The sequence below is a fragment of the Numenius arquata genome, chromosome 8 (genome assembly GCF_964106895.1).
Source record: "Numenius arquata chromosome 8, bNumArq3.hap1.1, whole genome shotgun sequence".
NCBI lineage: Eukaryota > Metazoa > Chordata > Aves > Charadriiformes > Scolopacidae > Numenius > Numenius arquata.
Window position 1 is genome coordinate 26159523 of NC_133583.1, and position 14556 is coordinate 26174078.

General features: G+C 55.7%; 1 protein-coding gene across 1 annotated transcript in view; it reads left to right on the forward strand.

Moving 5' to 3' along the window:
* Positions 1-14556, forward strand: part of VAC14 (VAC14 component of PIKFYVE complex) — a 71552-nt gene that overhangs the window by 38692 nt on the left and 18304 nt on the right. Inside the window, exon 14 of the mRNA XM_074151867.1 lies at positions 7400-7532. Coding sequence (XP_074007968.1) covers positions 7400-7532 — 133 coding nt within the window. The remainder of the gene's footprint in view (positions 1-7399; positions 7533-14556) is intronic.

Genomic DNA, 14556 nt, shown 5'->3' on the forward strand with positions numbered 1-14556 from the left:
GGCTTGGAGCAACCTGGTCTGGTGGGAGGTGTCCCTGCCCAGGGCAGGGGGTTGGATTAGATGACATTTAAAGGTCCCTTCCAACCCAGACCGTTCTACGATTCTATGCTAGCATAGATGCAAGTCCTCCAGCCCATTCTCTAGCTCTGCTCAGTGTGGGAGGGGAAAGCCCCCTCCAAAAGAATGCCGATACCATCTGCCGCCTCGTACAGGGTAGCTCCTGCACACATCTCTTCCTTCCTTTCTCCACAGCTCTGTCAGGAGAGGCGGTTATAACCCTTTCTTTCGCAGGAGGCACTTTTCTCTCCGGCTTGGTCCGGTCCCTCCCACCTGGCTTCCTGCCGGAGATGATGGGGACGGTGGTGGACCCTCTGAGCACCTCACGCTATAGGATGTTTACCGGGAGGCTGACTCCATACATGGGTGTGCTAACACGCCTGAGATCATTGCTCCCAACCAGGAGCAATGGAGTCAGTGGATTACTCCAGAGGCGGCTGCTAAAAGCCCCTGAGAAACATAGTCCATTGATTTCAGACTTGCTGTATCCCCGCCAGAGAACATGCAGCCCTCCAGAGCCTGGACCAAACTTGAGATGTGCTGTGATAGGGCTTCCCTATCCACATCCTTTTGAGGGATTTTGTTCTTCATGAGCCAAACTACTCCCTCTGTGTTGTTTCTTGCTTCATTTGTGGAATCATAGATCTGGAGAGGTGGCAGTGTAGGACAAGAAGGTCTGTGAAACATCAGGGTGGCCTCTGAAAACACCAGGCCAAGAGTCTGTAGGCTGCAGGGAGGTCCATGGAAGGTAGGAAAGAAAAGCTGGCCTATTGTCAGATGGCTCAGATCTGCTAAACTGGCGTTTCTAATGGTAGGGGAAGATGAAGGTGCAAACATCTCTGTGCTCGTCTTCTCCTCAAAAGGCAAGGAGACAGCCAACATGGCACAATGGACCGCTTGCTCTCGAAGGAGCTGGTTTCCAAGGGCTTTCACAGCATGAGGAGTGCGACAGCAGGGAGCAGAGGAGCCCAGCGAGCAAGAGAGGAGAGGCCTGGGACTCCCAAGTGCTCCAAGCTCAACACTCTGCTTCCTGATGGTTGGTGGCTCTGCCATCTCCTTCCCTACTGCCACGGAGCTGTGCATGAGGGTTGACCTTAAAAACGTTCTTCTGCCTCTTGGAGAGGTGGGGAGTTAGAATTTTTGGGTGATTTGAATATTTTCCCGCATGCTGTGCAACAGCAGTGCTTGGGATGCCCTGGAAAACTTCAGGAGAGACCATCCAGAGTGTAGCCATAACTCAGCTGGCGTGCCTTTGGGTATCGATCCCTCCCGAGACCGCTACAGCGCGTGGCCGGCCAGAAAGGCTGGGGATTCCCAAATAAAAGCCGGGATTACTGGTCTCTAGGGGCTGAGGCAGGAGAAGTCAGCGGTGTAGATAAGATCACTGTTGGCCAAACGCCCCCTGTGGAGTTACGCTGCTGGGCTGCCTCAGTTTCCCCAAGATATTGCAGGGAATATCGGTGCAGAAATGGCCTGGCGAAGCCTGTTGCTGCTTGATGCCACTCGCAGGTTGTCTTCCCTCTGCTCCCCTTTTCCGTCCTGTAGCCTCAGCCAGCTCTCAATTCACCACCAAGCTCAACCGCTCCTGGTTTTGTACCTCTGCTGGGTATTTTCTCCTCCTGAGCTCTACCTCTGCTGCGTTTCTGCTTATTGATTTACCTCAACAAAGGAAAATGAGCCAGTAGTGGATTCCCGTCCTTTCCAGGAAACTCATCGGCGCTATCGGTGCTTCTACCTCCCTCCAGGGCAGGCAGAAGCCCCCCCTCTGAGGGGGATCCAGCCGGTCAGTGCAGCAAAAGCCTCATTTGGCATCAAAATATGTACCCCCAGCCCATCCGGGGACCCCTTTTGAGGCAGGATGCTGAAGTCTCGGGAATTACAAACCCCTGGCTCTCTAGGCAGGTAGGAAGGGGGAGAAGCATTGGGGTGCCCGGGCAGTCCTGTAAAAGCAAGCTGAGCACAGCCCCTGGCCGCGCAACCCATAATTTCGGGGGGTTTATTTCCTCGGCAGCATCCTGTGCTCCAGAGAGGGCAGATTTCGCAGAGCCCAGCTGAGCTGCCGACACGTTCACATCTGTTTCCAGCTACGCCCTGCGCCGGCTTGACTTTTTTTTGGGGGGGGGGGGGGGGGGGGGGCGAGGAGGGAATGGAGGATTTGCCTTTTCTTTTTTTTTTTTTTTTTTTTTTTCCCCGGCTCTATTTTTACCCTGCTCCGCAAGGCTTCACTGCCCCGTGTTTGCAAAAAAGCTCAAATTCAAAACATCCTGGGGAAGGCTGCCCGAGGAGGACGGGGAGGGGGGGAAGATGCCGGTGCAGATTCCCACGTCGCCGCCCCGGGAGTTTCGCCCGGCTCCATCTGGCAGCGCTCACTCCCACGGTGCCGGTGCTGGAGCCCGACCCCGGCTCACGGACCAGCTCCGCCTGCCACCGGCTTTATCCCAGCATTTCCCAGAGGAGCCAAGGGAGATCCTTCTCCCGGATCGGCTGGAAACGTGATGCCCCAGGGAAAGCCCTCGGGTGGGGAAAAGATACTTGGTCCCACCAGCTCTTAGCTCAGCCTCCCTATATCCGAGCTGAAATTGCTTCAATTAGGGATTGCAGTAAATCATTTTAGCTAAACCGCTGCAAATACCCTTGTGGATACTCTTTAAACAGCTTACCCAGCTTTAGCTTGCTTCGGAAAGGAATCAATCCCGGTCCAATCTTATTTAAATTCGGTTCAAATGGAGTTAGGCAAGTCCGCACCGGTTTTAATTAAGACCAGTTTGAAACCAATTATGGCAAATTAGCGGAAGCTGCGTTTTATGCCGGGGTGAAGTTTGGCACTTTGCGGCCGAGGTAGGAAAAGCTGAGTTTGTGTCGGAGTCAGCCAGACACCCCCCGGCCTCTTCCCAAGCGATTTGGGGACACTTTGGGCCACTGTAAGTCTCGAGACGGCTCAGCCAGACGGCCCCAATGTTCCAGGCTGCTACACAATATATATTTATAAGGGCCTTAATATAGATCCTTAATTGCCTGTCTCGGTTGATTTATAGCGTGTCCACGGCACGAACGGCCCCCAGGCGCTTGGGGACGTGCTGGGGGGGGTCATTCAGCAGGAGTTTCTGCTCGAGCTGGCACCCGTGGGTGGGGGAGGACGAATGCCGGTGGTGCAAGAAACCCACTCGCGTCCCCGGCTCTAGCCCGGGCTGCGAAGCTTGCCTCGGGGAAGGATTTGTTAGCCCAGCATCCCGGGAGGATGTTGTAGCCACGGGGAAGGGGCCAGGCTGGCTGGATGCGAGCTGCAATTTCCACCCGCATTTCTGTTTCTACCCGCTCTCGTTTCGCCCCTCCCGACGTTCCCGGGGGCCCAAAATTCCCCATTTGTTCCCATGATAGCTGCTATCTGGGCTGGGTTTCGTCATTCCTCTGAGCAGGAATCCTTTTTTTTTTTCTTCCAGCTTAAAAAAAAAAAAAAAGGCAGCAGGGCCGTGACGTGCCACCAGCCCCGCTCCGGGTACGTTAACAGCCGATCTGGCAGGTTGTGGATCTGCAAAATCTCGCTCCGGGGTGGGGGGGGGGGGGAAGCGGGGAGAGGTGCAAGCTTCAATTAATTAAGCCGCACAGTTTTCATAACACTTTCTCCCTCTGCTTGTCTCTCGCGCTTCCTAGAAACACTTTGTCAAGCTGCTCCTACGGTTCTGTCGAGGCGGGGATGCCGCCGCGCTGGAGCTATAACCCAAAAAGGGCTTCGAGGCGAGCTCTGGGCTCCGCCGATGGCACGGCTACACGATGGCAAACGAGGTGCCAGCCGCTTCCGAGACATCCCGTTAAAAACGCCTAGTTTTGGAAGTTTGGAGGACTGGGAGGTTTTGTATGAGAACTTACTAAGAGTTCTGCCTGCCTTGGAAGATGTCTCACTCTTTTAAGCTCCAGCTGAGATTTGGTTGAGGTTTTGCAGCCTGGGAGACTGGGTTCTCACACACACACACACACACACACCCTGGAATTATCCCTGGAGGGCACTACTGGCAAAGCTGGTCCAGCACGGAAACCTTCCTTAGGGACACGCAGGCACCGGGTGGGCAGGAGAGGGAGAACTGATCCCTTTTGAGTTCGGTCTCGATGCGCCCGGAGGCAAAGGATGATGAAGCAGCTCCCTGGGGTGCGCAGACAGTCACATCACGTTTTCCTCTCAAAAAAAAAAAAAAAAAAAAACCAGGGCTAATATTGGATTTTGCCATCTCCGTGTCCCGGTTCCTCCTTGCTCCCAGCTCCCTGACCCACTCGCTGCCCGGCTTCCTCCAGGCTGGGCAGGAGGGTCAGAGGTTTGGGAGCAAGTTGCTGGAGGAAGGCGACAGGACCGGAGGCTGGAGGTTGATCTCATCTCTAAGGTCATTCTGGTTTTTTGGAAACCCAGCTAACCCAGCGGGTCCTTCCAAGTTTCCAGTCTGAGATGCGGGAGTTGGGGCACCACCTTGGGAGCATGGATCTGAGGGTGCTTCTGGCTGCTCGGTCTTGCACCGTCATTCCCAGCCACACAGCTTTGCCCTGTGCACGGGGCTGCCCGTGCCCCAGCGACAGGAGCACTGGGACCTTTCAGGGAAGAGGAAAGTTGCTGCCGCTTTCTCTTTTTCCCTTGGGAGGCATTTTGGGGCGTGTAATGGTTTTGAGTGTCACTGGAAGGCAAGCCAGGAGGTGATAAGGTACCAAGCTGGCTTTGCCGTGCAGAGGAAGCGCTGGGCAGGAGCTGCAGAGAGACCAGCCCCACCAGCAATGCCATCCTTGATGCTGTGAGGGTCAGAGACACGATTTTTGGGGTCTTGAGAAGGGAGAAACTCCACGATCAGACCTTCCCCTGGACAAGCTACGAGGTTGGGGCATTACTCGCTGGTGGGGGTGAAGATGTGATGCCCTGCCTGCAGCTCTCTCTCGGCTTGCAGCACAGCTCTGCTTTGCATGCTTAGGCACTGCTGGCAAAACGGGCCAAAAAAAAAAAACATATATATATATACCACTTTTGCAGCTTTGAAAGGCGATTTCCATCTGCTCTTCACCTCCCCTCCCCACCCTCGGCACCAGAAAGAAAACCAGCACTTGCTTTTGAGGCTCTGCCTATTTTCACCCCGGGTCCTCCCTGCCCTCGAACAAACCTTCCTTTGTTTTTGGAGCGCATCGGCTCAGCCAGATCCTTTTTTCTTTTTTGATGGTATTTTTTCGCCCGGATCATCTTCCCCACAGCTGAGGGGAAACACGATGCTACGGCCAACACTTGTGCTCTGGGAGGTGCCTGGTTTGGGGGTTTTGGATGCACCAAGGCAGGGTGAACACATGGCCCCAGCGACCACGTTCTGGTCCAGATGACCTCGTGTTTAATTTTCCTTTTTCTTTAGCTGTGTATGTTCTCTCAGATGCTAAATCCGAACCCTGGCTGAGCCCACGTCTGTATCTCTGCGTATCACCGGGACGGGTAGGGTGAAAAACAGTCCAGTGGCTTTTCCATCACCTTCCCTGGGCTTTGGCAGCTTGATTGCGTCTTTAATTGGCTGCTCCGTGCTCTGCAGAGTCTCAGTAGGAAGCAGACAACATACATAAATCAAATTCGTTGGGTTTCCTTCAGTGATCTGATGGAAAGACTGGCTGTTCTCGGGGCCGGGGGGGGGGAATAACCTTGGTGTGTGCTGGCTTCCCTCCTTACCAGGGTTAGACGTGGTCTTTCCACCGGAGAAGCTGAGGGAGGGAGCTCCCCTCGCTGCAAAGTCATCTTTAAAACCTTCTCTCCAAACATTTGCTTTGAGCGCCGTCCTGCTAAATAAACTCATCTCCCCCGCGGTTTCGCTGTGGGAAAAGCAATCTTCACCTGCTCCCGGCACTTGTAGGTTTGAAGGGGTATTTTTTTCGAACGCTCTCCGCGTACCCTGAGCTGGGAGATGCCCCGTTGCCACCCCTTCCCCAGCTACCTGCCCTCCAATTAGTGTCAGACCCAGTTAGGACATCTTCCCGAGCAGCAGGGAGAGCTGTCTATGGCAGCATCCCGTGTACATTACGACCCGGTTTAACGTCTTGCTGTTAAATGAGCAACAGGAGCCCCTCAAGAGTGACTTTATGGCCCCGAGAGGTGCCGAGGGGGACACTGGCCACTTGGCAGATGCGTTGAGCGGAGGGTTTTGCAGCTCCGGGTGACAGGAGGGTGCAGAGCATCCCTTCGCCATACAGCTAGAAATCCTCCGGCCCCAGGTGAAGTGTGAAAACACCAAAGAGCTTCACAGACTGGAGGTGCGTTGGGTCTGGGTGGGTTGGAGCACATTTGGGTGGGTTGGAGCACATCTGGGTGGGTCAGAGCACATCTGGGCTCTCCGAAACACACCATCTCTCCTCTCTCCCCGCTTTTACACCCTCACCTTCCCTCCCACCGGGGCTCTTCCTGCACCCTCCTTGCTCAGAGAGTCCAGCCACCCTCATAAGGTAATGAAAAATAAAGGTATATTTTTCTGCCTTTGAGACTTATAAATGCGATCAGTGATGGATACTGCCTCGAAACAAACCCTTGTTTGCCCTCTGGGCAGAAACGGTGGCTGCTGCAGAAGCAGGGATGCTCCGGGCTGGAGGGAGCACTGCTCCTTCGTGCCAGTCCCCCCTTCCCCAGCTTTTAGCTGCTTTTGTTATAAAGGTTTTTTTGCAAACAGTGAACAAAGGAAAAAAAAAAACCCAAAACCCATTTTTTGGTACAGTCTCTGAGCCTGGGGCTCTGCTGTGGTTTGACTGGTACTTTATACTAGCCCTGGGGCACGTTGTATGTGACAGCGATGCACCGAGTGGCCCCTGCTCAGAGAAAATCATGTCACCGAGCGTAAATTGGTGGCCGTGCCGTGACCCAGGGCTGAACGTGTGTGTCTGCTGCTACGTGCATGCCAGGCTTGGGCGTCTGGCACGTGGGGCTGGATTAAAGGCTCTTCAGCTCACTAGCAATCTGGTTTTTGGGGTGAGTGTACATCCTGTATCTGAGGAGACGGGATCGCCCATCGATTTAGAGCCTGGGACACCCCTTCTCCTATCAGCTACTGAAGCTGAAGGGCTCTGGGATGTCTCCCAAAAAGCCCGTTTCCCCCTCCATGTGCTGCTTCAGGGGCTGGGACCACCACAGGATACTTTCCCCTGGGATGGGGAGAGCTGTGGCAGGGCTGGCTCTGCTTGGACCAAGCAGATGCTGGTACAGGAGGCTTGGAAATCTTCTTTTCATGCCCCAACCCTCCTCTGCTCAGTGCTACAACCATATTTTGGGTGTCTGCTCTGTGAGCGAGACCTCTGTGGCAGGGGGACCCCAGCCGCTCTAATTTGCTCTCCCCTTCCCCTGCCTTCCCAGGTACCAAAGGCTTGGAGTGCTCCCCCTCCACCCCCACCATGAACTCCTACTTCTACAAGTTCATGATCAACCTCCTCAAGCGCTTCAGCAGTGAACGGAAACTCCTGGAGACCAGAGGAGCCTTCATCATCAGGTCAGAGCACCCCAAGCCCCCCCCCCCGTACCCCCCGGGCAGGGTGGGATGGAGATGACAGGGTCGAGCAGCCCAAGCACCGAGCCAAAACCATTTCTCCGAGCCTCCCTCGTTCACCCAGATGGTTTCAGAGCAAACGGGACTTGCCTTTCACATGTCGAGGCACCATATTGCTCGCTCCCATCCCCGGAGGCAAAGTAGCTCCTTATTAAATTGCATTGTCAGAGCCCGTTTTGTTAGGAAACAACTAGACCGGCCGGTGCGTGACGACAGGCTTGGGCTCGGAGTGCCAAGTCGAGTGAATCCCTCCAACCCAGCTCGGCGTGATGCTCGCCCAGCAAAAGCTTGGTGTCCCCCCCCCCAAAAAAAAAACGTGTTTCCACCCTCAGAGTTGGTAGATTTTGCTTCAGCTTCTTAAGGAGGCTGGAAAGCCGAGTGTCGTGGCAGCTGGCAGGGCATCATCCTTAACGCAATGAAATCCGGGGCAAAGGGACACCGATTCCTCGGCTCGCTGGGAAGTAATGGGCTTAACGGTCAAGGCGAGGTGGGGAAATGGGTGAGGAGGGGGCAGGATTTTCCTCCCTTGCTTTTGGGGAGGTGACATCCAACTGAACGTGGGGAGAGCAAGAAACCCAAACCGTGCTCCTTGCGGGGGACGAGAGCTGCCTCTCCGAAGGCGGAGGGGTGCGCAAGGCTGGGGCTGGGGGGGGGGAGGGGTCCCATCACTGCGCTCGGAAAATCAAGCGTGCAGAGCTCCCAAAAATCTGCTCAGCCGAGCTGGGGGTTGAGCTGTACCCGCTTGGGCTGCAGTTTGTGCCCAAGTCTTCGGGCAGCCCGAAAGGGCCCCGAAAAGTTGCCGCCGGATTTACCCCGTCAACGATTAACGTGGAGGTGAAGCGTGGCGGGTTGCAAAAATGAGATGAGACGTGGGCAGGGCAGCCGCTGTTTGGGGCTGCAGGGTGAGGATTTCAGAGGTTTCTCCCGGCTTGCATTAAATTTTCATGTAGTGCATTATATTTCCCCCCCAAAAAAAAGTCTATCAGAGCATATGGGGTTTTTTTTTGCTTCTGATAAGAGTCTGGAAAAGTATCTAAAAGCCGGGCAGACGTGGTGCTGAGAGACACGGGTTAGTGGTGGTTTTGGCAGTGGGAGGTTGATGGTTGGACTCGATGATCTGAAAGGTCCCTTCCAACCCAGACAATTCTTTGATTCTATGATGGGATTAACCATATGGGGGTCTAAGAATAGGGCAGAGACAACATCCCGCTCGTAGCGTCCCCTCCCTTCTCCCTGGTCTGCACAGCTCCTGGTTTGAGCAGCCCTCGGCAGGGGAAGCGGCCCTATTCCTCGTTAGGGAAGCAGGGCAATTAGAGAAGTAATGAGCGTGGGCAGGGTCCCATTTAAAAGCTTTCCCGTATTGCAGCCACCTCCAGTCTTTCCCTCCGGCTCTGGCAGGATGAGCCCTGGCTGGCTTTCCCAGCAGCCGGTGATGCGGTGCGGCCGGCTCACGGCAGCTCAGCAAGCCAGGGCTTTTCATGGTGACTCATGCCCCAAAAAATCCTGTAAAGCCAAAAAAAATTTTTTATATATATATATATATATATGACTCTGTCCTTTGTCAAGTCACGTTGTGGCTCACGTGGGGTAGAGGCAGGTCTGGAGCCAAAGCAGTGGTTCTGGGAAGGGTGAGCCATGCCCTGGGGTGCTGGGATTAACTCTGGAACCTACTGATGGCAGTGGAAGTGCTGGTTTAGCTACGTCTCTGTTGCCTCCTGAAATAGCAAGATGGGAACAGAGCGGGGAAAACTTTTACAGGGCTCTTTGGAAAAGACTGATCTCTTGCTGGAGAGCCCCAGCGAATGTGGGAGCCTCATGCTGCTATTTTTAGCCACTTTTCAAATTGAAGCCGTATGTGCATTCCCACGTTCCGTCCCGCCCTTGTCCACAAGCCAGCTCAGCTGTTGCGCACGGCGGGGTGAGAAGCCAACCTCATGTTTGACTTTGGGAGATGCTGGTGATGTTTCATTCCGGGCTGGAGAGCACCAAGGGGATGCTTGAGGGACTGGGAGGGTGGGTGTTAAAAGCCCGGTCCTCCCCCACTGCTGCCGCAAGCCTTTTGCTCCCTTTGGGGCCATCATCTTCCCCTCTGGGACCACCCTTTCTCCTACCAGCCGGCCCGGGAACAGGGAAGCAAGGGAAGGAAAACTGACCTGTTAAGTTTAGGCAGTGATTTCCAGCCGAAGGATGAGTGCTCAGGGGACAGGGAAGCTGGGGACAGGGTTTTTATTAAAGCCCAGCGCAGCACTTTTCCTCCCTCACGTTGCCCGTGGGCAAGTTCGAAGGTCTGTGAGGTCAGGCAGAGGGTCTGCAGTTAAAGGTGGTTTATTTCTAACCCGACTCAAGCCTGTTCGTGTCCGGTTGCTGACTCTGAAAGGACTTTAGTCTCTCTCCTGGTATGTCCTCAAAGTCCTGGAGGCAGAGGTTATAGCCCGTCATGTGCTCAAACGTGGTTTGAGCAGCGATCTCTGCAGGAGGCCATGGAGGTGGGACCGTCTCTTGCTCTTGTCCCAGGATGTGCAGAGCTGCTCCGGCGCCTGCCCGCCATGGGGGAAATGGGTGGGAGAAGCACCCACAGCCCTCCTGGGCAGAGGTAGGAGCTGTGATGGGTGATCTCACCATCAGTGACCTTGGTCTGAAAAAAATAAATAACAGGAAAAGCTTTTAAAATAACAGGAAAAGCTCCAAAAGCTTCTGTCGTTCACTAGGAAGAGTCTAGATCATTTCTTCTCTCTTGTCTGGGACCAGCGGGCTGGGGGATAACCCAGCCCTGGCACATGGTCTGTCTGCCATGGTCCAAGAGATGCCACCTTCTTTGGTGGGATCCAGCACGGCATGACCAGATCAAACCGTGGTGTGATGCCTCATCCATGCCACCACCCAAGGAGACCTCACGGAGGGAGGCTGAGCCCCAGCAGGAGGAGAAAGGAAGGGCAGCATGAAGGAAAGAGCTCTTCAAAGCTGCGTAGATGCCTCCTGAACCCCTGGGTGAGGGATCCTCTTTGTGAAGGGATGTGCCGAGGGGGCTCCAGTGGTACGAATCACCCAGAGTCTCACGCTTTCCACCCCTCTCCCCTTGAGGAACTGGCGAGGTGAAAAACCTGCTCCTGTGGTCTCTTCCAAGGATTTTCTTTTGGCTTGGCATCGCTTTCCTGCATCACAGCAGATGTGGGTTTCCTTTGGGGGTCGGTCTCTGTCACTTTTGTCTTTTTTTTAGACTGGAAGCCAGTAAAAACTCAAGATTCAAAGCTCTGCCTTCTCTTTTTGAGCAAGGCAGGCTCAAAGATGGCTCCCGAAGGGTTGTTGGAGGCAGGAGCATCAGCCGTCACTCGGTGTTACCCCTCACCTTGATGAGCAGACCCGAGACCTTCCAGCCTTCTCGCTAATTGGGAGCTATCTGCCCCAGCTGGCACGTGGCCGTCCTGGACTCAACAGAGCCCTTAAGCAAGAAGCAAATATTCACATTCAGCTGCTGGCCTCCCGACGATGGCTTGGAGCAGCAGAAAAATGCAGAGGAGCTTCCAAAAGCATCACATGGCTACTTGGAGCGGCACGGCTGGTCCTCCGGGCAGGGACCCTGCCGAGGGAAGGCTGCTCGGAGGCAGGCAGCGGAGCAGCACCAAGCGTTTTTCAGCCTGCACCGAGGTTTCCAGCCTAGATTTAAGTGAGATTAAGTGAGAGGCTAAGCCCTAACCCATGGACATCAGGGTTGCTGCTCAAAGCACGGTTTGATGATAGCTTGCCCTTGGAAGGAGCCACCTCCTACCTTCTTGTCCGTCCCCAGGGATGGTTGTGCAGCCCCTGCCCTGTCCCCGGGCTCTGTCCAAGCTCCAGGAGGCAGTTTAGGTCACAAAACCGAGCCTGGCACCAAAGCAGCTGCCTTTTTGCTGCTCTCTGAGATGGAGCAGCTGAGGTGTTCGTGGCTGATGTAGCTTGCCAGGACAGCAGATCATGGAACCATAGAATCATGGAATGGTTTGGGTTGGAAGGGACCTTAAAGCCCACCCAGTGCCACCCCCTGCCCTGGGCAGGGACACCTCCCACCAGACCACGTTGCTCCAAGCCCCCTCCAACCTGGCCTTGAACCCCTCCAGGGATGGGGCAGCCACAGCTTCTCTGGGCAACCTGGGCCAGTCTCTCACCACCCTCACAGCAAAGAATTTCTTCCCCAGATCTCATCTCCATCTCCCCTCTTCCAGTGTCAAACCCTTCCCCCTCCTCCTGTGGCTCCCCTCCCTGATCCAGAGTCCCTCGCCAGCTTTCCTGGAGCCCCTTGAGGGACTGGAAGGGGCTCTAAGGTCTCCCCGGAGCCTCCTCTTCTCCAGGCTGAACCCCCCCAACTCTCTCAGCCTGTCCTCCCAGCAGAGGGGCTCCAGCCCTCCCAGCATCTCCGTGGCCCTCCTCGGTACCAATATATCCACCCCCAGATGGCATCACTTGGGGATCAAGGGCCGTGGCGCAGACCAGGGGACTGTCTCTTTCCTCCAGGGATGGGGCAGCCACAGCTTGGCTGGAGTAGATGAGGTTATTCAGCCAATTCATGGCTGGGGAGCTGGAAAATCCCAAGCCTCATGATGGGGCCCTGGGTTTATGGCTCCTGCAGATGGGAAAAGTTCACCTGGCTGGAAATCCTGCTTTTTCCTTGAGGTCTCGAAGTCCTGCTGGGATGATGCCAGCGGAGAGGTGGGGACAAACACTAGCACGTCACGTTGGGTGCCTGTAGGGCTTCACAGCGATGCCCTTGGTGTGGGGCTGGGGTGGCTGGTCCCCTCTGGGCAGGAGGGGACTTTTCTGCCTCTGAGAGAGGCGGGGGCTGACCATGCGACACCCCTTCTTCCCCAAAAAGTGAGGAGGGACGGAAAGCAAAGTGGGTTTGGCCATGCGAAGCGGGATGGGGAGTCAGGGAGGGGGGAGAGCGAAGGGGCGGCGTGTCCTGTGAAGCGCAGGCACCCGATGCTCTTGGCAGGCAGGCAGCGAGGAGCGTGTTAAATCGCTTTTTTTTGCTCAGCCCGCCTGGCTTTCCCAGGGCCCTGCTCTCTGTCTTGGGGCGGGGGGGCGAGGGGGGTGGGAAGGGAAAGGCCAGCAGCCCGGTGGGGAGGGCTCTGGGGAGGGAGTGGGATGGGGGTTTAGCAGGCTCGGATCGTGAGGGATACGCTGAGAGCGCTGTATGGAGCTGGTGGGTGTCAGCTTTAGGGGTGAGGGGATGCTGAAGCCGCAGTGATGCCCTTGCCCCATCCTGGCCCTCCCCACCCCATCCTTAACCTCCTCCTCGCCATCCCACCTCCCAGCCCATCATCCGCCCCTCCTTGAGGGATGCTCCAGAGCTGGGGCTGACCAAAATCCACCTCTTCTCCCCGGCCTAGATGCTCTTGAGCTCCCCGGGTTTGCTTGGCCAAAGATCTCCTGACAAGCTGGAGGTTCCCAGGGCCGGGATGCGGGATCCCCTCCTGCTCCTCCTTCCTTCGGGAGACCTGATGCCACCGTGCCCCCTGCCAACCAGCTCCCAGCACCAAACCCGTGCCCTGAAAATCCCTCTGGCCCACCAGCAAGTGAATTGGGGCTGGGACGGGGGGAGACACACACGCGTGTCTCCTCTTCCTCCCTCCCACCCTCAGCCCCGCTGCATTGCAGAACAAACCCTGCGTTTGTTTGTGCGGGAACCGTTCGGCTTGTACTCAGCAAAGTGCAAAAAAAAAAAAAAAAAAAATCCCAACCCAAAACGCAGCCCCTTTGATAAACTGTGATATGAACTCGGGTAAAATCCAAACAGCTGTGAGAGCGCTACAAGGGAAGCTTCTGTGTCGGGAGGCAGCGAGCCTGTGAAAATACACTGCTCTGCCTGCCAGGATGCTCGCTGGCCGCCTGCCCTTCTGCCTTAATGAACTGTGTGCTCTGCATCCCCCCCCCTCCTCCCTCGCAGAAAGGAGGAACCGGAGAAAGCTTTTTTTTATTATTATTTTTTTTTTTTTTTCCGCCCGTTTGCAGAGCAGAAAGCGGGGCTCTGGCCGGGAGCAGGATGACGAGCATCCCCAGCTCTGCGGGCTTCCCGTTGCTGGTTTCCAGCTTGGTCCTCTCCACCTCCCTTTAACCCCTGTGCCCGCTCCCCAAAAATCTCCTCGCCCCAGCTCTGCCTCCAGCCAGCCATGGCAAACCCTGCGGCCGGAGATCTGGGGTGGCATTTAGTGGCATGGGGACATCCAACCTCTCCTTTTACGCATCTCCCACTGCACCAGCCAGGCTCCTCTCGGGCTTTGATGTGGATTTGGGGTGGGAGCCGGCGACCCCACGGCACCTCCGAACACCCCCTGCTCTTGAACTGCCTATTTTACATCATGCAGTGGGCTCTGCGATCTCCCGAGGGAGCATGTGCTTAATGAGGTTTTAATTCACCCAGGCTATGGCGCATCACGCTGGGCTCTCCAATACCCTCCCGTGGAGCAGGAGCTGGAGGGGAAAAAACCCGATTTCCCCCAGATTAGAAGTTGGATCTGGGATTGCAACGTGCTGGGAGCCATCAGCGGCCTGACCTTCACAATGGAGGAGCCTGGTTGCTCTGCCTAAGGATTATCCCTGCTGAGGATAATGGTCCCCCCCATCCTGGGGCTGGACCCGCCCCCCAGGGAAGGACAGGAGATGCCGTCCTGAGCTGCGGGAGCTGGAGGAGCTGGGATGGTACCAGCCTTTGGGGATGAGTTTGTGAATCTGCTCCGGGACTGGCTGTACCCGGGGACGCCTGGAAGGATTTGATGGGTTTTCCAGTAGAAAAATGGGAACCACATGTGAGCCGCAGCACCCCAGTGGGCTGGGACTAATTTGGGTCAGCAAGAGGGTGGAGGGGAGGAAGGGGAAGTGCATGTAGGGGGGGAAAATCCTCCCAAAATGGCTAAGTTCCTTTAAGGGCAGGTCCCCTGGGGGGGAATATTTGCTCCCTCCCAGCCTTTTACCTGGGATCCCAGCAGGATCCCCC